At 43.6% G+C, this 25,632-nt stretch overlaps 1 protein-coding gene across 2 annotated transcripts in view; it reads right to left on the minus strand.

Moving 5' to 3' along the window:
• The window catches only part of LOC137352470 (low density lipoprotein receptor adapter protein 1-B-like), a 154,011-nt gene extending 134,975 nt beyond the window's left edge, over window positions 1-19,036 (minus strand). For both annotated transcript variants that reach the window (XM_068017981.1, XM_068017971.1), the window contains exon 1: window positions 18,897-19,036. In XM_068017981.1, the coding sequence (XP_067874082.1) occupies window positions 18,897-18,981 (85 nt within the window). In that variant the 5' untranslated portion in view covers window positions 18,982-19,036. The remainder of the gene's footprint in view (window positions 1-18,896) is intronic.
• Between the last annotated feature and the right edge of the window lie 6,596 nt (window positions 19,037-25,632).

Genomic DNA, 25,632 nt, shown 5'->3' on the forward strand with positions numbered 1-25,632 from the left:
AAGTATCAATAGCCAATTACTGTACTGAAAATAAACAACATGCATAAAACTGGCTGTAGATGATGAGTATCGATCAGTATTCTTAACAACTGGAATTTGGGTTCAAATTCAATCCTGACTGATGGGATGACACTCCAATATTGACCACACAAACAATAGTCTTCATCCCACATCCTTTAAGCACCTATATATGCTTATAACCTAAGTTAATTGTATATGAATCATTTTGAGGCATTTCTACAAGGCACAACTATAAATGCTAGTCCACACAATCCAGAAGTTTACAGGTTTGGATTTCTGGTCACTGTTGAGCTCTATGAAGCAGTTGGGGTACTATAATTGGCCTTAGCACTACTAAGCCAAGGAGAGAGAAAACAAATTAGTTAAGGTTCCTGCTCCCAATTACTATTCAACAACTTCTGCTAGAAAAAGTGCACATGTGAGTGATGGGAGAGAACAGGGGGCCAAAGGATATATACATATAGCTAGGGTGTGGGTAATCTCCCTCCCCCCATAGCAGGCATGCACCATTATTTTCCAGCTGTGTTTGGGGGAGGGGGCTGGGGAAAGAGCAGGAGAGATAGGGGAAAAAATGGAGTCAAGGAGGCAAAGAGACGAGACAGCAGTGGCACAGACATCCACCTGCCCCACAAAAATTAGTGCCCTCCCACTGACCTCGGAAATTCCGATCAGACGAGCACTGGAAGGCACCGTCAGGAGAATGTTAGTGGTTAAATTGGGATTGTGGTCTGGCTACATGAATGTGTGCCTGCACCTCTCTCACCATTTTATTATTCATGCATGGGATGTGGGCGTCGCTGGCCAGGCCAGCATTTATTGCCCATCCCTAATTGCCCTTGTGAAGGTGGTGATGCGCTGCCTTCTTGAACCGCTGCAGTCCATGTTGGGTAGGTATACCCACAGTGCTGTTAGGAAGGAAGTTCCAGGATTTTGACCCAGCGACAGTGAAGGAACAGCGATACATTTCCAAGTCAGGATGGTGTGTGACTTGCAGCAGAACTTGCAGGTGGTGGTGTTCCCATGCATTTGCTGCCCTTGTCCTTCTAGTTGGTAAAGGTCGCGGGTTTGGAAGGTGCTGTCTAAGGAGCCTTGGTGCATTGCTGCAGTGCATCTTGTAGATGGTACACACTGCTGCCATTGTGCGACGGTGGTGGAGGGAGTGAATGTTTGTAGATGGGGTGCCAATCAAGCGGGCTGCTTTGTCCTAGATGCTGTTGAGCTTCTTGAGTGTTGTTGGAGCTGCACCCATCCAGGCAAGTGGAGAGTATTCCATCACACTCCTGACTTGTGCCTTGTAGATGGTGGACAGGCTTTGGGGAGTCAGGAGGTGAGTTACTCATCGCAGGATTCCTAGCCTCTGACCTGCTCTTGTAGCCACGGTATTTATATGGCTACTCCAGTTCAGTTTCTGGTCAATGGAAGCCCCTAGGATGTTGATAGTGGAGCATTCAGCGATCATAATGCCATTGAATGTCATGGGGAGATGGCTAGATTCTCTCTTGTTGGAGATGGTCATTGCCTGGCACTTGTGTGGCGCGAATGTTACTTGCCAATTATCAGCCCAAGCCTGGATACTGTTCAAGTCTTGCTGCATTTCTACATGGACTGCTTCAGTATCTGAGGTGTCACGAATGGTGCTGAACATTGTGCAATCATCAGCGAACATCCCCATTTCTGACCTTATGATTGAAGGAAGGTCATTGATGAAGCAGCTGAAGATAGTTGGGCCTAGGACACTACCCTGAGGAACTCCTGCACTGATGTCCTGGAGCTCAGATGATTGACCTCCAACAACCACAACCATCTTCCTTTGCGCTAGGTATGACTCCAGCCAGCGGAGGGTTTTCCCCGATTCCCATTGACCCCAGTTTTGCTAGGGCTCCTTGTTGCCATACTCGGTCAAATGCTGCCTTGATGTCAAGGGCAGTCACTCTCACCTCACCTCTTGAGTTCAGCTCTTTTGTCCATGTTTGAACCAAGGCTGGAATGAGGTAAGGAGCTGAGTGGCCCTGGCAGAACCCAAACTGAGCGTCAATGAGCAGGTTATTGCTAAGCAAGTGCGGCTTGATAGCACTGTTGATGACATCTTCCATCATTTTACTAATGATTGAGAGTAGGCTGATGGGGCAGTAATTGGCTGGGTTGGACTTATCCTGCTTTTTGTGTACAGGACATAACTGGGCAATTTTCCACATTGCAGGGTAGATGTCAGTGTTGTAGCTGTACTGGAATAGCTTGGCTAGGGGCGCGGCAAGTTCTGGAGCACAGGTCTTCAGTACTATTGCTGGAATATTGTCAGGGCCCATAGCCTTTGCAGTATCCAGTGCCTTCAGCCGATTCTTGATATCACACGGAGTGAATCGAATTGGCTGAAGTCTGGCATCTGTGATGCTGCGGACTTCAGGAGGAGGCCGAGATGGATCATCAACTCAGCACTTCTGGCTGAAGATTGTTGCAAATGCTTCAGCCTTATCTTGCGCACTGATGTGCTGGGCTCCCCATCATTGAGGATGGGGATATTTGTGGAGCCACCTCCTCCAGTTAGTTGTTTAATTGTCCACTACCATTCACGGCTGGATGTGGCAGGACTGCAGAGCTTAGATCTGATCCATTGGTTATGGGATCGCTTAGCTCTGTCTATCGCATGCTGCTTACGCAGTCTGGCACGCAGACAGTCCTGTGTTGTAGCTTCACCAGGTTGACACCTCATTTTGAGGTATGCCTGGTGCTGCTCCTGGCATGCCCTCCTGCACTCTTCATTGAACGAGGGTTGGTCTCCTGGCTTGATGGTAATGGTAGAGTGGGGGATACGCCAGGCCATGAGGTTACAGATTGTGGTTGAGTACAATTCTGCTGGTGCAGATGGCCCACAGTGCCTTATGGATGGCCAGTTTTGCAATACTAGATCTATTCGAAATCTATCCCATTTAGCACGGTGGTAGTGCCACACAACACGAAGGAGGGTATCCTTAATGTGAAGGCAGGACTTCGTCTCCACAAGGACCGTGCGGTGGTCACTCCTACCAATACTGTCATGGACAGATGCATCTGCGGCAGGCAGACTGGTGAGGACGAAGTATGTTTTCCCCTCTTGTTGGTTCCCTCACCACCTGCCGCATACTCAGTCTAACAGATATGTCCTTGTCACCCTCAGTGCTTCCTCCAAGTGCTGTTCAACATGGAGGAGTACTAACTCATCAGCTGAAGGAGGGCGGTAGGTGGTAATCAGCAGGAGGTTTCCTTGTCCATGTTTGACCTGATGCCATGAGACGTCACGGGGTCCAGATTCGATTTTGAGTACTCCCAGGGCAACTCCCTCCCTACTGTATACCACTGTGCCGCCACCTCGGCTGGGTCTCTCCTGCCGGTGGGACAGGACATACCGGAGATGGTGATGGCAGTGTCTGGAACATTGTCTGTAAGGTATGATTCCGTGAGTATGACTATGTCAGGCTGTTGCTTGACTAGTCTGTGGGACAGCTCTCCCAACTTTGGCACAAGCCCCCAGATGTTAGTAAGGAGGACTTTGCAGGGTCGACAGGGCTGGGTTTGCCATTGTCGTTTCCGGTGCCTAGGTCGATGCCGGGTGGTCTGTCCGGTTTCATTCTTTTTTATTGACTTTGTAGCGATTGGATACAACTGAGTGGCTTGCTAGGCCATTGCAGAGGGCATGTAAGAGTCAACCACATTGCTATGGGTCTGGAGTCACATGCAGGCTCGACCAGGTAAGGGCAGCAGATTTCCTAAAGGACATTAGTGAACCAGATGAGTTTTTACAACAATCAACAATGGTTTCATGACCATCATTAGACTAGCTTTTTAAGTCCAGATTTATTAATTGAATTCAAATTCCACCTTCTGCTGTGATGGGATTCGAACCCATGTCCCCAGAGCAATACCCTGGGTCTCTGGGTTACTAGTCCAGTGACATTACCACTACGCCACCTCCTCCCCATGGCATCTCTCAGTTTGTGTCAGCTCTTACTGATCAAGATGCTTATATTTTCTAAACGCGAGCGTAACAGGTGCTAATGAGGGAGGTCACAGATCAGCAGCCAGAACAATACTGATGCATCCTGGAAAGTTAGGTACATTGTACAATCCAACTTCAATTCACAGTCACAGTTTTGCACAAAAATATCCACTCCAAGGCCAAGCTTTTAGGAAAGACTGAAAGCTTCAAGCAAAAACTGTTTGAAGGCATTAAAATAAATAAGACAATTCAATGGATAAAATTAATCACGTATTTATGACAAATTCCTTGAAGAGGCAAATTGGGAGGTGGGAAACACAAGCAAAAGAATAGGTAGTTTATGCAAGACAGGTATACATGATGGAAATAGTGTGATCAAAGGGATTACGGGTTATTAAAGAAGCATTTTCCAAAACTTTTACTCTACAGATAAAATAAAGTACAACTGAATCTTTCAGCTAAACTTTCTAGATGGATCTGGTGAACATCTATCAAACTTTTTCTTTTTGAGGGCACAGCAACCTAATTTATTTTATCCTAGATCCTGTATATAGAAGCAAAAGAGAGGTGAAAGCTACCACTTCAGGGGAATTATAAAAAATATTCTCACTTTTCAGAATACTGCCAAATAAAATTGAGGTAATAACATTTAATGGTGTCTCTGATACTAGTTTTGCCTTCAAAAGAACCCCTAGTGTGTGCTTTTAAATAGTTGTTTATTCACACTCAAAGACCTCTACATTTAACCATATACAACATAAACCCAACACCACCAAAAGCAGTATCATATATTAATCCAGGATTTGATGAGCAGGGAGCAAACTAATATCATAATACATTACACAAACAAAATATTGTACTATTTTCTTTGCATTCTACGACTGATGACTGGTTCCAAAGGAATAAATCTAACTTAACTCTGGGAAGGTTAAGAGATCCACATCAGTCTTACTTTCATGACAATGGTTCCCATCTATATTGGCTCCCAGTCAACCAACATCCCAATTTTAAAATTCTTACTCCTGTTTTCAAATCTCTCCCCGGCCCTGGCGCTCCCTATCTCTGTAATCCCCTCCTGCCTCACAGCTCAGAGATATCTGTGCTCCTCGAACTCCAGCCTCTTGAGAATCCTCAATTTAATTGCTCCACCATTCGTGGCCATGACTTCAGCTGCCAAAACCCTAATTTCTGGGATTCCCTCCCTCAACCTCTCCACCTCTCTTTACTCCTTCAAGATGCTCCTAAAATCCTACCTCTTTGATCAAGTTTTTCGAGTCATTTGCTCCAATATCTCCTTATGTAGTTTGGTGTCAAATTTTGCCTTGTAATGCTCCTGTGAAATGCCTTGGTACATTTTGTCATGTTAAAGACAGTATATAAAACAAGTTGTTGTTGCTATCATCTTAGATTTAAACAATCAATATTCCTTCAGATTACATGAATACAAGTAATTACCTTATGTTAACACCTTCTGTTATGTTCACAAACTGAATTCAGTTTTTGGGTCACATTTAAGCTATAAGTTTGTGACATGCTAGAAATGCTCCTCCGTGTCTTAACAATAAAAACTTATACTTATATAGTGGCATTGTCATTCGTGATGAACTGCCATGCAGATGCAGTTAACATTGAAAGCATTTCTTAAAAAGTAACCAACCCAATTTGGGAACGAAAAATTTAAAAATACTGAAAATCTGAAATTAAAAAAAAATTCAGATAAAGTTGGAAACACAAAGCAGTTCTATTAGTATTTGTAAATAAAACTGATATTAGGACGAGGTTCTTTTCCTAGCAAATAGTAGATCTTTGGAACAGGTGCTGCCGTTTTGTGCAGTGAACGCCGATTGACTGAATTCCTTCAAGCAAGAACTGGGCCTGTTTCTGGGTGCAGCAGACTGCGCCTCTTACAATAGGTAGATATTGTAGGGTCAGAGTGATCTCCTGGACTAGTCTTACCTACATGGGTAAGAGAGGAATTTTCCAGATTCTTTTCCCCCCAATTTGACCCCAGTTTTTTTAATCTAATGTTTTGCCTGCTTCAGGAGATCACATGGTTGTGGGTGGGGTGGAGAGTATTGTGATATACAAGATATCACAATTGTGTAGGACTGGCTGAATGGATGAGAGGGTTTTTAACCTATTGTATATTTGTGCTGTATAAAAACATTTCCAAATTAAAGCTTTTGTTCATACCCAAAACCTATCTTACTTTTGCTGATGCTGCAGGAACTGATGTGCATTTTCTGAGAAATTTTGTATATAATCCCCAAGATTAAAAATCTTGAAGACTGTCAGTAAATTAAAGCAAAACTTGCATTTATATAGCACCTTCCACAACCTCAGGATGTCCCAAAGCACTTGACAGCCAATGAAGTACTTTTGAATTGTCGTCACTGCAGTAATGTAGGAAAGGTGAAAGCCAATTCACACAACGAGGGCCCACAAACAACAATCCGATAATGATCAGATAATAGTGATGTTGGTTAAAGGAGAAATATTAGCCAGGGTACCAGGGAAACCCCTCTACTCTTCTTCAAAATAATGACATTGAAGCTTTTATGTGCACCCGAGAGGGAAGGCTGGATTTCACGTCTCAACCGGAAGCTAGCATCTACGACAGTGTATCTCTCTCTCAGCCAAGATTAAGTAAAAAGAACGTTTCACTACATTAACATGGTGTTACATAAATACAAGTTGTTGTTATATTTTGCACAAGTCTTGGAGTGAAACTTAAACCCAGAGTCTTCTGACTGAGGCAAGAGTGCTACCACTGAACCACAGTTGACACTGATACTAATCAGAGTACAAACCTAACCCATGCAGAGCAGTTTCAGACAATGAAGTATAAAGGAAAGTCTTAAAAGAAATAGAAACAGATTTAGCCTCTCAATTTGTTTTCCTTTCAGTTTCTTGTTACGACCAGGTGAGGAAGGGATCTAGGGCTCCCTTCTCGGCCTTTTCCTGGTTTGGCCGTAACAGGGTTTAACTTTTAAAAACACAGTATTTTAGCTTCCCCTCAGTAAGTCCTTGCTCACTGCTTTCTAATTGTAATTGTAAAGAAATCAACCAGACAGGTTTTCTCAGATTTAAACAAGAAAGGTGTAATTTTATTAACCTTGAGACTCTAACTTAGTTAAAACTACTAAAAATATGCGACGCGACGGTGCTAGCATGCATACGCGATAAACACACACACACAAATAGATACAGCGGGGGAGAAAGAATTAAAGGGGGGAGGTTTGAAGCTGGAATTCAGTTACTCGTTTTGGGTTGGATGAAAAGTCTTTGATTGAAGCTAAGTCTTGTAGTTCTCTTGGGGCCCAGTGCACACTTTCAAACTTGTTTCGCTGGTACGAGAAGGTTGCAGGGGTCTTCTGTCTTGAGGCTTGAGTTACTTCTGTGTGTACCTGGAACTTTGTGTGAGAGAGAGACAGAGAGAGGGAGACCTTCCTCCTTGATTCTCAACTTGCAGTCTGTCTCAAAGCTTTTCTGTGAGCACAATTCAATTAACTCCAGGTTGGCCAGCAGGTTAGTCATGTGACTAGCTCCTTGCTTGAAACAGCCTCGCCTGCAAGGTACGTAGATTCCTCAGAGCTTACCAGACACTCTCAGTTGGGGGTTGGGGGGGGGGGTGGGGGTGGTGGAATGCAGGCTCTTACACATTCAATGACTCTCAATGTCTCTTGATCATCACTATTGACAGGAATCATCTGGCTAATTAAATCCGGGAGTACTTCCATTGTCTCTCTGGGCAACTGTCTCTCGGAATGTAAATTGCAGCCATGTTTTCAGCCACTCAGTCCTGTGGTCTTTTTAAACAAGTTTGTTCAAGGTTCAGTACCAGTTCAGATAGTGTTCCATATGACGAAATTAATATGTTTCCATTTGGCAGGTGTGGTTTCCTTCACATTATCTGGAATGAATATACTGCACTTTTTCCCGAACAAAATAATTTAACCGGACTAAAATTAACTAGCATCCATGAACTTTTTTCTTCACTATTGTCTAAAATTTGTTTGAATAGTAAATGTGTATCCATAAATTATCTTCTCCAGCAAGCTCGATCTCCACCACAGCTGGTGCATATTTACAGCATGGGTGTAAATGGATATTCATGGGGGCATTACAACCGACATTGATCCTGTCCTCATTTAGCATCCACTTCCAAAGGAGATGCTAGTTAGAAAATCAGGGAGAGAAAGCATGCCAATTTTCCCATTTCTAACCCAAGCACCTTTATTACTACCCTGGTTGAAAGTAGCTTAATAGCACAGACTAGAGATTGAACTTGGAACCTTCCTGGTTTGTACTGTTTCAAATATTTACTGCAAAATCCTGCTGAGCCATCAGGGAAATCTAAAAAAAAATGTTTCTGAAACAAATTTCAGAACATATCAAGTGGGTCAATGAAAACACACACAATATCCTGTCAGAATCTGAAATAATGCCAAGAGGCTTTTTCCAGGTGCTACTACTCACTTAGTGAAAATATTTCTAGAATGCCTGCAAGCACAATTTTAATGATAAAACACTAGCACAGAAATATTTATTGAATATCTGTGCAAAATCAAGTTTTACAAATATAAAATCAATAAAGGTCACTCTCCTATTTGAGAAAACACCCTGTGATAGACTCAAAGCTACTCCCCTATACTACAAAGGAAATAGTATGCATAAGGCTGTAATATCTGGACCAGATTTTAGTCATAGAGTTACACAGCACAGAAACAGGCCCTTCAGCCCATCGTGTCTGTGCCGGCCATCAATCACCTAACTATTCTAATCCCATTTTCCAGCACTTGGCCTGTAGCTTGTATGCTATGATATTTCAAGTGCTCATCTAAGTACTTCTTAAATGTCGTGAGGGTTCCTGCCTCTACCACCCCTTCAGGCATTGTGTTCCAAAATCCAACCACCCTCTGGGTGAAAAATGTTTTCCTCAAATCCCCTCTAAACCTCCTTCCCTTACCTTAAATCTTTGCCCCCTGGTTATTGACCCCTCTGCTGAGGGAAAATGTTTCTTCCTATCTATCCGATCAATGCCCCTCATAATTTTGTATGCCTCAATCATGTCCCCCCTCAGCTTCTCTGCTCTAAGGAAAACAACCCTAGCCTTTTCAATCTCTCTTCATAGCTGAAATGCTCCATCCCAGGCAACATCCTGGTGAATCTCCTCTGCATCCTCTCCAGTGCTATCACGTCCTTCCTACAGTGTGGTGCCCAGAACTGTACACAGTACTCCAGCTGTGGCCTAACTAGCATTTTATACAACTAGTTTTATTGTTTTAATATAAACATTTCTTTGCTTCTAGCCCCAAAGCAGGTTCCCCACTCTCCTGAATGTTCCGAAGAAGGGTCACTGACCCGAAACGATAACTCTGCTTCTCTTTCCACAGATGCTGCCAGATCTGCTGAGTGATTCCAGCATTTCTTGTTTTTACTCCTGAATGTTTAGTTGGTTGATTGCAGTTGCCAAGAGACTCCTAAAACAGAGGGCTGGATTTTACCAAGCTCTCGACTTCGGACTCCATGGCGGGGGGGGGGGGGGGGGGCCCGAAAGATGGGGCTGGCAGCAGTCTGAAGCAGAGCCCGACGTCGAGAGGGCATGGCCCAATCCTCTCGGCGGTGACAAGGCCCCGTGGCGGCCTCCACAACCGCTGGGCGATGGGGCCTGGATTCCAATACTTAAATTAATTACATGCATAAATTTAAATGGACTTACCTTCAACCGTCCGGGCCCGCCGCGGCTGGCAGTCCCGAGTCTCTAGTTCCCCATCCAGGGAAAGCTGGCGTGACATTGCTGGGGAGGAGTTAAGATTTTTAGTGCAGGGGGCATGAACATAATGGGTGTAGGGGATGGTGGGAAGAGATGAACTCCAAACTTTGTGGAGTCTTGGTGGGGTGGTGGACAAATGTCAGATTTGTCATCCCAAGCAGCTCCGTAACGCAGGACTCTGCTCTACGGTCTGTTCCCAGGGACGCACACCGAGATAAACATCAACTGCTGCTCAAGGATCATCAGCTCGGTGAAAGGCGCTCTTTGGCCTGCCCGAAACTTGCTGGGCTTCTAGTGCAAAGAGTTCTCCACGACTGAGTGTTGCAGACTGGCACATTCCAAGGTCCAGGGGTACGTGCTGAGGGATGCAATAAAGCTTGGGGCAGCCGCCGCAATGGCTTAATGGGGAAAGGCCACTGTGTCAGGTCCTCCCGCCATTAGTACACCGAGGAGCTGGAACCCATGTAAAACCTCTCGGGCTGTGTACACCAAAAATGTTTTTGCTATGTAATGCAAATGTACATTGCAGATGAAATGGAATGGCATGAGTTGTGAGGCACCTCATGTTCTATATTGAAGGAATCTGATCTCTATTGTACTTTCCGAAATGTCAAATTTGAACTATTTTGTAATGTACTTCTTAATTCATAAAAATTTGTAAGTATATTTTTGGAAATAAGGTTTTTTGGGAGTCTGATGAAAACCCCACGTGCCAAATGGAAAATATTAATTTCGAGTAGAACTTTGCCTCAGATTTTTACTGGAAATTGTTACAAATAACTTTTTTTAAGCAGAAAAGCCAGCAGCCAAGATGGCCACAGCAATTTGCAAATGAATCAGCAACAGAGCAGACTGGAGGCAAACCTGATTGATTCAGCCTAGCCAGAAAATGGGCTCTCTGATTCAATTATCTGAGATAGCCTTGTCAATGTGGTCATCAAAAGCCATCAACACCCATTGACTTTGAAAAAGCCAAACACCTCCCCCCCCACCCCCACCCCCTCACCCACCAAGTATGTCTGGGCAGCCTGAGGCGAGAACCTTGAAATTCAGAAGAAATTCCAGACGAACCACATTAAAACACAAAGAGGTGGTCATGTCCTATGACCGCTTGTGTAACTCTGAGAGATTGTGCATTGTGGCTCAGAAGGCAGACGGTAACTGAGATCCAGCCAGGGAACAGCTCTCTCTCTCTTCCTCCAGTAAAGACCCAGGGAAGCCTTGACTGCAACTAATAAGCCTCAAACCTACAGCCCATCACAGCCAGCAACTCGGGGACAAGGATAAAGCCTCTTTTCTGCCTTCCAGAACCTGAGAAGCAAGCCCGAACCAGGCACTTGGCCCAGTGAGGACTTCAGGACTACAATTTCAACTAAGAACTCTGGGACTGAGATTCAGTATTTAAATTCAATTTATTACAGATCCTACTCCAATCACCCAACTCTGTTTTTGCCTCTAATCTATTTGTGTGTGAGTGTGTGGCTTTTGTGTGAATGTGGGCATGGATGCATAGCGTATTTTAGTAATTTTAACTAGTTTAGAGTGATAAGGATAATAAACTTACATCTTGTTTAAACTCAAGAAAACCTGTCTGATTAGATCATTTACAATTACATTAGAGGAACAGGAGCAAATGCTCACTGAGGTGCTCAGTTCAATCACTGTGTTAAAAAAGGATAAACCCTGTTGCAGTCAAACCAGAGAAGGTGCGAAAAGGGAGCCTGAGACCCCTTCCTCACCTGATTGTAACAGAAAGGAAGGGCAAATAGTTAATATAATTGTTATTGGAGGGGTGGGAAAAGGTTGTTAGAAAGTGTATTTTTAAAAACTGAAATTGACCAGCAGGGTTGGGTGCCCTTTAAAAATGGCACCAGCGCCTGCGCACAGGCAGCTAACGTCCATTGTCGGGGACGGACAGCCTGCCCCTTCACATGATTGGGTGGGGGGGGGGGGGAGGGGGGACGGCAGGCCACTCCAGCTATTTAAATGAGCCAGCACGCATGAGATTGCAGCGGCTCTTTGGCATGCGGACCACCATTTTTTGAGCTCGCCGCAGAGATCAGCGGCAGGCTCTTAAAATCCAGACCAGACTTTCCAATGACAGGGTTGTTCACCTTTTTCTTAAATATATAAAACCATACAGTCCTGCGACCATTAATAATGTTTGGAGTTTTTCTTGGAAGAAGTGACAATGGCTGGTAGCCAGTTATCACAGAAACTCTCACATTTTTAAAGCAATGTGAAACTCTGCCAATGGCTTATTGAGTTTATCCAATGAGTAGCTGAGCCACATAGACTAGGAAGGTCCAAGACTTGATTACCAGTTTGTGGCAAGTTCACTGAACACAAATGAGGCATTAACAGCAGGATGACAACTAGCCTGAGCAGCCCTAAGCTAGGAAGAAAAAAAATGAACCAAGAACTTTGGCTATCATTTTCAGATTCTTCATCAATGCCCTTCATTCCATCATAACTTCAAAAGAAGTGAAATTGTTCATTGATTGTTCCATTGTTTTCAGCTCCTTGCACAACAAGTCAAAGCAGGAGCTGGAAAACATCCAGATTTGGGTTGACAACAGGCAACTTGTAGAATGCTGTGGACATTCATGCTACATAAGGACCATCTTGAAAAAGCTATCCATCCATGAATTTCATCTGGTACCAATATCACCCAGATCCCCACGATCAACAGCTGGGGGTTACTACTAGCCAGAAGCTGACTGGACCAGCCATATCAATATTGTGGTTATAAAAGCTGGGCAGAGGAACAAAAAGTAATCAGAAAGACAAGTGGAATATTGGCCTTTATCTAAAGTAGGCTGGAATACAAAAAGGAGGAATTGATGCTTTAGTTGTACAGAGGTTTAGACAGATTCCATCTGCAGTACAGCATTCAGTATTCCGCACCGAACCAAACAAAAGATATATTGCACTTAGAATGATACCAGAGCTTAGAGTTAAATTAGGAGGAAAGGCTGCATAAACTTTGCTTGTATTCTTAAATTATGGAGTGACAACTGCAATTTTCACACCCAAAAGGCACAATTCCTGAATCTATAAAGCTTTGGGAAATTATGACTAATGCATCTGCAATTTCCATACCTATTTCTTTTAATAACTTAGGGTAGTGGGTGAAAACAGACACAAAGTACTCATTTAACATATCTGCCTATAGCCATTATAGACATGCCTGCAATGAAAACAGAAAGTGCTGGAAATACTCAGCAGGTCTGGCAGCATCTGTAGAGAGAGAAATGGAGTTAACGTTTTAAGTCCGTGACCTTTCATCAGATAGTCTTGCCTGCACCCATCTATAATGAGCCTGCATTCTCCTTCTCAATACATTTATTTAATAATTGCTGTTAGCATTAATTTTCCTTGTTAAAAGAAATCAGATTCCTTTTCACCTGTACTTTCTTTATATCCCGTTGCAACCAAGGACAAGGCTCACCAGCACCTTCTCATGGTAACTAGCAATAAAACCTGTCTTGTCAGCATCACCTACTTTCCGAAAACAAAATTCAAAGCTGAAGTGCCTGTTTCGGAGTGCCCATGATGGAAATACGCAAGCAGACAGGCATAGGCTCACGTGTGATGCTATACAGAATTCAGAGTCTGCCAACACTCATTACCACACAAGCAAATAACGACTTGCACAAGGTACCTGAAGGCACTGGCACCTGTACAATATATGACCAAATATGTCAATATCTTCATGAGAGGGTGAGGAGGGGCAAAAAGGGGCATGAAAAAGCAGTGGCAGGAAATGCAAATAATCAGTATATGCTGGAAGAACCTGCTAAGTCTTGCAGCAATAACATGCATGTCAGAAGCATTAAGTCCAGACCACCGGCATTGGAGCATTCAAACCACTACACTGGAGATGCACGGATTTTTTTTTAAAAAAGCAAATGTGATGGATAGGTTAAAGCCTAGCAATTACATTTTAATGAAAAATGCTTTACTATTCTACTACAAGAATTAAGGGGTAGTAAACTTATTTTTTACTTAATGGGAATGTTTAACACGATAGCTTAGTAAAATAGTTTACAGAACAAAGCATAAACATTTAGTCAACAAGAGAGGGCGCAGTGTTGGACTTAGTCAACAAGAGAGGGCGCAGTGTTGGACTTAGTCAACAAGAGAGGGCGCAGTGTTGGACTTAGTCAACAAGAGAGGGTGCAGTGTTGGACTTAGTCAACAAGAGAGGGCGCAGTGTTGGACTTAGTCAACAAGAGAGGGTGCAGTGTTGGACTTAGTCAACAAGAGAGGGTGCAGTGTTGGACTTAGTCAACAAGAGAGGGCGCAGTGTTGGACTTAGTCAACAGGAGAGGGCGCAGTGTTGGACTTAGTCAACAAGAGAGGGTGCAATGTTGGACTTAGTCAACAAGAGAGGGCGCAGTGTTGGACTTAGTCAACAAGAGAGGGTGCAGTGTTGGACTTAGTCAACAAGAGAGGGCGCAGTGTTGGACTTAGTCAACAAGAGAGGGTGCAGTGTTGGACTTAGTCAACAAGAGAGGGCGCAGTGTTGGACTTAGTCAACAAGAGAGGGCGCAATGTTGGACTTATTTTAAGGAAATGAAACTAGGCAGGTGGAAGGAGGGGCAGTCGGAGAGCATTTTGGTGGTAGTGATCATAATTCAGTTTGTTTTAACATAATTATGGAAAAGGACAAGGATAGAATAGGAGTTAGAGTTCTCAAATAGGGCAAGGCCAATTTTACTAAGCTGAAGAGTGATTTAGCGAAAGTGGACTGGAAACAGCTACTTGAAGATAAATCAGTGTCAAAGCAGTGGGAGGCATTCAAAGGGGAGATTCAAGGGGTTCAGAGTAAACATATTCCCACAAAGAAAAAGGGTGGGACGGTCAAATCTAGAGCCCCCTGGATGTCAAGGAGCTTACAGGGTAAGATCAGGCAGAAAAGGAAAGCTTATGTCTGACACAGAGAACTCAATACTACAGAAAGCAGAGAGGAGTGTAGAAAGTGGAGGTGTGAAATCAAAAAGGATATGAGGAAAGCAAAGAGAGACCACGAAAGAATGTTGGCAAGCAAAATTAAGGTGAACCCAAAGATGTTTTATCAACACATTAAGAGTAAGAGGATAACTAAGGAGACAGTAGGTAAAAAAAAGTAACCGATGCGTAGGGGCAGAAGATGTTGGTATGATTCTAAATGAATACTTTGCATCTATCTTCACAAAAGAGGGGGACGATGCAGCTATTTTGGTTAACGAGGAGGAGTGTGAAGTATTGGATGTGATAAACATAGTGAGAGAGGAAGTATTGAGGGGATTAGCATCCTTGAAAGTGGATAAATCACCAGGGCCGGATGAAATGTACCCCAGGCTGTTGAAAGAAGCAAGGGAAGAAATAGCAGAAGGTCTGACCATCATTTTCCAATCCTCACTGGGTACAGGTGTGGTGCCGGAGGATAGGAGAACATCTTTGTTCAAAAAGAGACCGAATAACTACAGGCCAGTCAGTCTAACCTCAGTAGTGGACAAATTAGTGCAATCAATTCTGAGACACAGGATAAACCGTCACTTAGAAAGGCACAAATTAATCAAAATAGTCAGCATTGATTTGTTAAGGTAAGATCTTGTCTGACTAACTTGATTGAATTTTTTGAAGAAGTAACAAGGAGATTTGATGAGGGTAGTGCAGTTGATGTGGTCTACATGAATTTTAACAAGGTCCCACATGGCTGACTGATTTTTTTTAAAAGCCCATGGGATCCAGGGGAAGGGAGCAAGCTGGTTACAAAATTGGCTCAGTGGTAGGAAACAAAGGGTAATTGTTGACGGGTGTTTTTGCAACTGGAGGGCTGTTTCCAGTGGCGTTCCGCAGAGCTCAGTACTTGGTCCCCTGCTTTTTGCGGTATATATTAACAATTTGGACATAAATGTAGGGGGCGTGATCAAGAAGTTTGCAGACGCCATGAAAACTGGCTGTCTGGTAGATAGTGAGGAGGATAGCTGTAGACTGCAGAAGATATCACTGGACGGGTCAAGTGGGCAGTAAAGTGTCAAATGGAATTCAACTCAGAAGTGTGAGGTGATGCGTTTCGGGAGGTCAAACAAGGCAAAGGAATACACAATTAATGGGAGAATACGGAGAGGTGTAGAAGTAGTGAGGGACGTTGGAGTGAATGTCCACAGATCCCTGACGGTAGCAGGACAGCTCGATAAGCTGGTTGAAAAGGCATATGGAATCCTTTCCTTTATTAGCTGAGGTATAGAATATAAGAGCAAGGAGGTTATGCTGGAACTGTATAAATCATTAGTTAAGCCACAACTTGAGTACTGTGTGCAATTCTGGTCACCTCATTACAGAAAGGATGTAATTGCACTGGAGAGAGTAGAGGAGACTTACGAGAATGTTGCCAGAACTGGAAAAATGCAGCTATGAGGAAAGATTGGATCGGCTGGGGTTGTTCTCCTTGGAATAGAGGAGGCAGAAGGGAGATTTGATTGAGATGTTCAAAATTGTGAGGGGCCTGGATGGAGTGGATAGGAAGGGCCTATTTACCTTAGCAGAGAGGTCAGTGACTAGGGAGCATAGATTTAAAGTAATTGGTAGAAAGATTAGAGGGAAGATGAGGAAACTTTTTTTCACCCAAAGAGTGGTAGGGTCTGGAACTCACTGCTTGAAAGGGTAGTTGAAGCAGAAACCCTCAACTCATTCAAAAGGTGTCTGGATATGCATTTCAAAAGCCGTAATCTGCAGGACTATGGACCAAATGCTGGAAAGTGGGATGAGGCTGGATGGTTTGTTTTTCAGCCAGCGCAGACACAATGAACTATGTGGCTTCTTCTGAGCCATAAACTTTCTATGATTGATTCTATGATTTAAATCTTGCAACAGCAACCCTTCTCTTTCCCCCTCCCAAAAATATACTGTGTGCTGCACACAGATAGGCATGTCTCCGACTATCCATTTTCGACGAGGATTGAAAAACTCAATTTTTGACACCATTGACAACCTGAGACCTTTTATCTTTGTATTAGAACAATGTATGAACAAGAAAATGCCATTCAGCTAACTACACATTGATTAGGTTCACTTATAGGGCTGCCTAAGCATTTTCAAGTCCCTCCTCCCTGCAGCCAAGTCTCTAACCAATGCTGAAATAACATTGTGCTCACTTTTAACTCTTATTTTGTGCACCACTGCAATCCATCAGCTAACTATGAAAGAAATATTTGAGTTTAAAATGATCTTAAAATCATGAACCCTGATCCAGCTGGTTAAAGAACAGCCTGACTATAGAGAAACATACAAGAAATTTAAGTCATGGCAGATCCCAGTAGCTAAAGACTGGTACAAATAGCAATTTTAGTAGAGGCTCTTCAATTAAATCTAAAGACAAAGCTTTTGTAATACATAAAGCTTGGAGGATACAGAGTGATAAAATGATCTTTCTAACATCACACAATTTTAATAACAAACTAACACTAGGACATTTGGCTCATCTCATGCGACCAAGCCTTTAACAAGATTGATAGGGTGGTCACAAGTGTCCTATTTTTGAAAGCAGTATGTACACTTTTTGAATTAATTACTGATCCAGACTACCTCAATTATGCACACCAGGGACAAAAAAACCCTGGCCAAAATGTTGGAAAAAACTCTTAAAAAAGGAATACATTTTTTTAATTACTGAAATTTTTTCATGATGCAATATAATTTATTCTAAACTAAACTAAAAATCGGAACATTTCCAGAGTTTCTGGAAATACACAGATCAGTCAAGATCCAAAAGAGATTAAGGGTTAATGCTTTGGGTGGGATACTTTATCAGAAACTTAAAATAAAACAAACACTCACCCAAAGAATCTATAAAAGACATATTTTAGTAAGTGTTTGAATATGGTATCAACTTAGATAGTTTTATGGAGCTCTAACACTCCGAGATATTATAAATATACAACATGTTATGTTTGCAATTCCCAAGTTATAAGACAAAAATAATCACAAAGTAAGCATTTTAGCCCACAGATAAACATTAACATCACACATTCAGTGTCTGTGAACAAGAACAGCAAACAATGAGGGAAACTACATACAGTGACACTGCCAATCATACCTCAATTGACCAAGAGTAGCTTTGAAGCCAACAAGTTAATACTTAAAACAATCATCTTGGGCGTTTACTTCAGGTGGACTCCAAGCATCAACATGAACCTAGATCATTAATCCTTTTAGTACTGAATTGCTCAAAAATTAACACAGAACTATTTTCATGTATTTCTTAAAAATTATAGAATCTTTAACAAAACAAACTATACATTTGATATGTGCACTTTACACATGTTTATTGTTCTTGGACAGTCTCTCTAAATACATGGCCTTTCTGCATTGTCGTCTTCATAAAAGTAATTTATTTTTCTAATCACATACACAACACATCCTTTTGTATTTAGATATGAAATGGTAGTTGCTTGAAAAACGTAAGCCACACAAACTCATGAAGTAAGAAAAGCCATTCATGTCCATCAAGCCCACACTGCGCTCAGTTTGTAGTTAGATTCTCCCTGACATAGATGTAAGAAAGGCAAACAACCAGACAACAGCTGAGTGATACTGAAATTTCTACAAATGCAATTCAGTGAAAAAGCTCCAGCGCATTTCAATCCAGAATCACAATCTACATCATTCAATACAGAACAGTTGAAATCCACACTATTCGATTGCACTAACTTTACTCTTACTAAAACAATCACCTTGAGCTGTGTACAAGCACAGAGTTTTGCATGAAGAGGCTGAGACAGTACAGATGACCACTGTATTATGAAGGAATACTTACACCACACAAAATAAAAAGTCTACTGCTGAATTGGGCGGGCACAAGGACCCAGAGAAATCTGCTCTCCTTTAATTGTACGAAAGAAAGGCCCGAATGATACAAATCAGCGACTTTAATGTGCATTTTACAAACAAAATATAAACATTGCAGCGTAAATTAAGTCTCCAAATTAAGCTTGTTTTTTTTTAATGGACAGCCTCGGCTCCCCCGCCCCCTGTAGCTGCGAGCAGATGCTGCCCGACAGCCCAGCCGCCTTCTCATCCAGCGGAGACTTTGGCATTGTAGAGCAAGAGCCGGCAATTAGCAGCACAAAAACTTACTCTGGTGTCTGGCCAACCCCCAGCTCTGCCTGCTGATACTGGGGCTCCGAATCAGCGCCCGACCAGCCGACTTTAAAGCATCCATAGTTAGCGAGTGCAAAGTAGTTGGAGCGGGTGTGCAGCGCGCTCGGCTCGCTGTCCCTGAGTGACTGGAAGGATTTGATGGACAGGCGACGGTGACAGCTCGCGCGGGACCGCAGCCACTCGGAGTGCAGGCAGCAAGCGCCGCGCGACGCTCCAGGGCAGCATTCGAGGGGCGCGGCTCAGCTCACATTAGCATTCTGATGAAAGGTCACAGATATGAAATGCCAGCTCTTGTTTTATTTCTCTCTCTACAGATGCTGCCTGATATGCTGAGTATGTACGCAATCTTATTAGCTCGGCTCGATGGAGTCAGTGCCTGTGCATGCCACAAGAGCCGAGTCGTCTGTGGAGGCAGCAATCTCTCTCGATTGTGGGTAAGAAAATGGTCATCAGGTGCGAGGCGCTCACGTTGTTGCTGTACGTGGCGCAGGTCTGGCCCATACCCTACTCCTGCGCTGTGGCGGTCACCTGAGCCATTTTCTGCTTCATCTGGGGATCTAAAATGAACCGGGTCCGGAGGGACACGATGTTCAAACCTCTGGATAAGGGCAGAAAAAACGTACCCAACGTTGCCCTAATCCTGATGACCACCTTCGTGTGTGGCTGCATCAAGCTGTGCGTAGACCTCCAGTACGCAAACTCCAAGTGTCACTACGTGCTAAGGTTCTATCTGTCCCCGGTGTTGCGAAGGATGGGCCTGGTCACATTGCCACGGGACGCTCCATGCAGTTGGACCGTGCCGTACCACCTATCCTTCGTGGAGCAGTTTCTGCAGGATCCTTTCAGATGGTTCCCCGAGCAGACTGCCAAAGTCATTTGGCGGAATGCCTCATCACCAGAACTTTCAAACAAGCACCAAGATGTAGCTTGGCTGGTGGTGAGAAGGGCCCTCCCCGTCAGATCCTTCCTGCACGCCCGAAGTCTCGCCCCCTCCGCGCAATGCCCCCGCGGTGGTTGTGGTGGGGAAGAGATGGTTGCCCACCACCTCCTGGAATGTGTCTTTGCAAAGCAGGTGTGGAAAGAGTTGAAGTGGTTTTTGCCGAGGTTCATCCCAAGCAGCTCTGTAACACAGGAGTCTGTGCTCTATGGGCTGTTCCCAGGGACGCACACCGAGACAAATATCAACTGCTGCTGGAGGACTATCAATTCGGTGAAAGACGCCCTTTGGTCTGCCCGAAACTTGCTGGTCTTCCAAAGAGTTGTCCACGACTGAATGTTGCAGACTGGCACATTCCAAGGTCCAGGACTACGTGCTGAGGAACGCACTAAAGCTTGGGGCAGCCGCAGCAAAGGCTCAATGGGGAAAGACCACAGTGTATGGTCCCCCCACCAAGCTGAACGGAGGGGCTGGATCCATGGGAAACCCCTCGAACTGTATCGGGAAAATTTTCATTTGCTGTAAAATGTTAAAATGTAATTGGCATGCCAAATGTGAAATGGAAGGGTTGTGAGGCAACTCATGAGTGTAATAAAGCAAACGGACCTCCTTTGCACTATTTGTATTTTTTGACTTGGTGCTGTTTGAAACTGGTAATGTAATTTTTACAGATTTTTATGAATAAAGTATATTTTGGAAATAAAAAAAAAAGGAGCCGAGTAGCTTCAAGGCACTGGCTGCCATTGGCTTTGAACATGCTCTGCTGCTGCACTGGACTGACATTCAGCAGCAGTTCCCGTTGAATGCCTTTGAATGGGGGAAGAGGGATCGGGGCTAAGTGGAACTTTCGGGCAGGCGATGAATTGCGTGCGGAGATCATTTCTTCTGGTTTTACATCCTGTACCCTGCTGCTGCTTTGGGATCTGCCCTGCCAACTTGGAGTGGTGCGATCACTTAGTTTGGCTTAAACACAATGTTTCACACTCTTGCTTGCAGTTAATTGCCTATAGATCTGCTGGTTAGCCTGACCATGATAGCCTGTTGAGAAGGTCAGTTCATACCCTTTAAATACCATTGCTTCATGTGCTACCAGTGTGTTCAGCTGGAATTGGGATAAATTGTGTTTCAACAGAAGCTTATGGGAACATGGAAAACAACAAATTGGCATTCTAGCATTTGGACCCATCCAAGACTGACGTTTCTTCTCTCTGCTAAATATGTGTTGTGTGTGAATGATGTTTGATCACTCTCAAGCCAATTCTTAGAGAGCATAAATCCACAGCATAATTTAATAATAATGATGGAAATTCAAATATATCTGCTAATAAACGAAAATGAAATTCAGGCAGGTTCAATTGCAGGTTATCCCTCCATCAGCTTACTGCCGACCAATAACAACTTGCATTTATGTAGCACCTTTAACATAGTGAAACATCCCAAACCCAAAGGAGCATACACAGGAAAAATATTAGAAAGGTGACTTAAAAACTTCATCAGAGAAGTAGGCTTTAAGGAGCACTTGAAAGGAGGAGGGAGCAGAGGCAAGACTTAGAGAGGGAATTCCAGAGTCTAATGCTGGATAACCAAAGGCACGACGCCAATAATGGAGCAAAGGAGTGGGAGAAGCTAGAGTTGGAGGAACACAGATATCTCAGTAGGTTGGAGGCTGGAGGAATTTACAGTGATAGGGAGAGGTGAGGCAATGGAAAGATTTGAACGCAAGGATGAGAATTTTAAAATCAAGGGATTGGATGACCAGCAGATACAATGTAGGTGGGCGAGCACATAAAGCAGGGGTGAATGGGATTTGCAGCAAGGTGTGATACTGGAAGTAGAATTTTGGATAAGCTCAAGTTTATGGAGGACGGAAGACAGGAGGCTCACCAGGAGAGCATTGGAATAGTTGAGCCGAGAGATAAGAAAAGAATGAATGAGTCTAAGTAGTGAATGTGAATATTGCTCTCATCGAGTCCTTGAAACACTGCAGCCTGAATTGTGTGGCATACACATAAAGGTGCAGTTTGGATGGGGTGGTGGAAGCAGTTTTATTCCATGTTTTGGAATTTGTTTTATGTGCAATCAAATGATTATGTGATGAACAGGAAGTATTACTATACTGTGTAATTTGTAAAGTCATATTAGGGTTTATGCCACTAACCATTACAGAGGGCCAGCATACTCACTAGGTATTGTAATCCAGTAATGTAACTTAAATATACAGAATATCTGCTGGAACCTCAAAGGCATTAGGCCAATTTTCCTTCTTTCTTCTCCCACATATATGTAGCCTAAATCAGATTTCTGCCATAAGCATCGAAGGTTTACAAGATTCCACTTAAGCTTCTTCTGGACTGCCTTACAATAAAGTCCAGAATAATTTAATCATTACACTCAAGCCAATTAACATTGATATACAATAGAACCTGCATGCAAACAGGTTAATTCCTTCCTGCTAAAGTCATCAAAAACAGTCAGACACAGATGTAATGTTGCTTTTTAAGTGTACATCTATACATACAATAATAATTGATATTACCACAGGCATTCAAAAATGTCATTGAATGTTTAGATTACAGCAAGTTTTGTATTAGAAATTTAACTTAGTCGGCAGTATAGTTACAGAACTAGTTGGCATCCACAATTGTATCAGATGTTTTAAAGAGAGGTTATTAAACCAACAAAGCACTTAGTACTCTCCAGTGTTCTTTTACTTAAAGCATCAGCTCCCTTTTGTTGATTAAAATCTTGCCTCTGAGTTAGAAGATTTGGGGTTCAAGTCAGGGAAAGATAGTAAACAATGGAATGTTTTACCAATGTTTGTTTTCTTGTCACAGAGATAGCTTAAAATTGGGCATAAGATGTGAATACAAATTAATTTTGACATTGTGACTTTACCAGTAAATGCTGCTCACAAAGATTAACATTTCCTTTCTATAATCAGTGGGTCAAGTAAAGGCAATAAATGAGAAATAAAGCAGATAGTAGATTCCTTTTAAAATTTTATTAATCCAAATATATATAGATGAATGACAGCTTAAAATATAAATCAATTTAAAAATATAAATCAGTCACATAATATGGTTGGTGGTGTAGTGTTTGGAATACCTTTTAAAATGTATTTTAATTTAAGAACCAGGGAGAAGAAAAGGGCATTCATCCCATTGATGCTCTTCCTGCCACTCTCTCCCATCATGGCATCTAATTATATTTTGTGTGTTTTTGCTGCTGTTATTTTGCTTGGTAGGTTATTCCTCAAGCTTTAAACTTTTACTTTTGGGAAAAATTCCCAAGAAATTTTAAGTGATTCTTTTGAACTTTTCTTTAACAATGTAGACACTTAGCAACAGGAATAGGTCATTCAGCCGCTCAAGCCTGTTCTGCCATTCCATCAGATCATGATTAACTGATGGTACAAGGACTAGGGGACACAGATTTTTTTTTAATTCATTCATGGGATGGAGGCATCACTGGCCAGGCCAGCATTTATTGCCTATCCCTAATTGCCCTTGAGAAGGTGGTGGTGAGCTGCCTCCTTGAACCGCTGCAGTCCATGTGGGGTAGGTACACCTACTGCTGTTTGGAAGGGAGTTCCAGGATTTTGACCCAGCGACAGTGAAGGAACGGCGATATAGTTCCAAGTCAGGACAGTGTGTGACTTGGAAGGGAACTTGCAGGTGGTGGTGTTCCCATGTATTTGCTGCCCTTGTCCTTCTAGTTGGTAGAGGTCGCGGGTTTGGAAGGTGCTGTCTAAGGAGCCTTGGTGCATTGCTGCAGTGCATCTTGTAGATGGTACACAGTGCTGCCACTGTGCGTCGGTGGTGGGAGTGAATATTTGTAGATGGGGTGCCAATCAAGCAGGCTGCTTTGTCCTGGATGCTGTCGAGCTTCTTGAGTGTTGTTGGAGCTGCACCCATCCAGGCAAGTGGAGAGTATTCCATCACACTCCTGACTTGTGCCTTGTAGATGGTGGACAGGCTTTGGGGAGTCAGGAGGTGAGTTACTGGCCTCAGGATTCCTAGCCTCTGACCTGCTCTTGTAGCCACGGTATTTATATGGCTACTCCAGTTCAGTTTCTGGTCAATGGTAGCCTCTAGGATGTTGATAGTGGGAGATTCAGCGATGGTAATGCCGTTGAATGTCAAGGGGAGATGGTTAGATTCTCTCTTGTTGGAGATGGCCATTGCCTGGCACTTGTGTGGCGCGAATGTTACTTGCCACTTATCAGCCCAAGCCTGGATGTTGTCCAGGTCTTGCTGCATTTCTAATGGACTGCTTCAGTATCTGAGGAGTCACGAATGGTGCTGAACATTGTGCAATCATCAGCGAACATCCCCACTTCTGACCTTATGATTGAAGGAAGGTCATTAATGAAGCAGCTGAAGATGGTTGGGCCTAGGACACTACCCTGAGGAACTCCTGCAGTGATGTTCTGAAGCTCAGATGGTTGACCTCCAACAACACAACCATCTTCCTTTGTGCTAGGTATGACTCCAGCCAGCGGGCGGTTTTCCCCCTGATTCCCATTGACCTCAGTTTTGCTAGGGCTCCTTGATGCCATACTCGGTCAAATGCTGCCTTGCTGTCAAGCGCAGTCACTCTCACCTCACCTCTTGAGTTCAGCTCTTTTGCCCATGTTTGAACCAAGGCTGTAATGACGTCAGGAGCTGAGTGGCCCTGGCAGAACCCAAACTGAGCGTCACTGAGCAGGTTATTGCTAAGCAAGTGCCGCTTGATGGCACTGTTGATGACACCTTCCATCACTTTACTGATGATTGAGAGTAGACTGACGGGGCAGTAATTGGCCAGGTTGGACCTATCCTGCTTTTTGTGTACAGGACATAACTGGGCAATTTTCCACATTGCAGGGTAGATGTCAGTGTTGTAGCTGTACTGGAACAGCTTGGCTAGGGGCGCGGCAAGTTCTGGAGCACAGGTCTTCAGTACTATTGCTGGAATATTGTCAGGGTCCATAACCTTTGCAGTATCCAGTGCCTTCAGTCGTTTCTTGATATCACGCGGAATGAATCGAATTGGCTGAAGTCTGGCATCTGTGATGCTGGGGACTTCTGGAGGAGGCCGAGATGGATCATCAACTCGGCACGTCTGGCTGAAGATTGTTGCAAATGCTTCAGCCTTATCTTTCGCACTGAAGTGCTGGGCTCCCCCATCATTGAGGATGGGATATTTGTGGAGCCACCTCCTCCAGTTAGTTGTTTAATTGTCCACCACCATTCACGGCTGGATGCGGCAGGACTGCAGAGCTTAGATCTGATCCGTTGGTTATGGGATCGCTTAGCTCTGTCTATTGCATGCTGCTTATGCAGTTTGGCATGCAAGTAGTCCTGTGTTGTAGCTTCACCAGGTTGACACCTCATTTTGAGGTATGCCTGGTGCTGCTCCTGGCATGCCCTCCTGCACTCTTCATTGAACCAGGGTTGGTCTCCTGGCTTGATGGTAATGGTAGAGTGGGGGATATGCCGGGCGATGAGGTTACAGATTGTGGTTGAGTACAATTCTGCTGCTGCTGATGGCCCACAGCGCCTCATGAATGCCCAGCTTTGCATTGCTAGATCTGTTCGAAATCTATCCCATTTAGCACATAGTGCCACACAACACGATGGACGGTATCCTTAATGTGAAGTCGGTACTTTGTCTCCACAAGGACTGTGCGGTGGTCACTCCTACCAATACTGTCATGGACAGAAGCATCTGCGGCAGGCAGATTGGTGAGGACGAGGTCAAGGATGTTTTTCCCTCGTGTTGGTTCCCCCACCA

This window comes from Heterodontus francisci, chromosome 3 (genome assembly GCF_036365525.1).
Source record: "Heterodontus francisci isolate sHetFra1 chromosome 3, sHetFra1.hap1, whole genome shotgun sequence".
NCBI lineage: Eukaryota > Metazoa > Chordata > Chondrichthyes > Heterodontiformes > Heterodontidae > Heterodontus > Heterodontus francisci.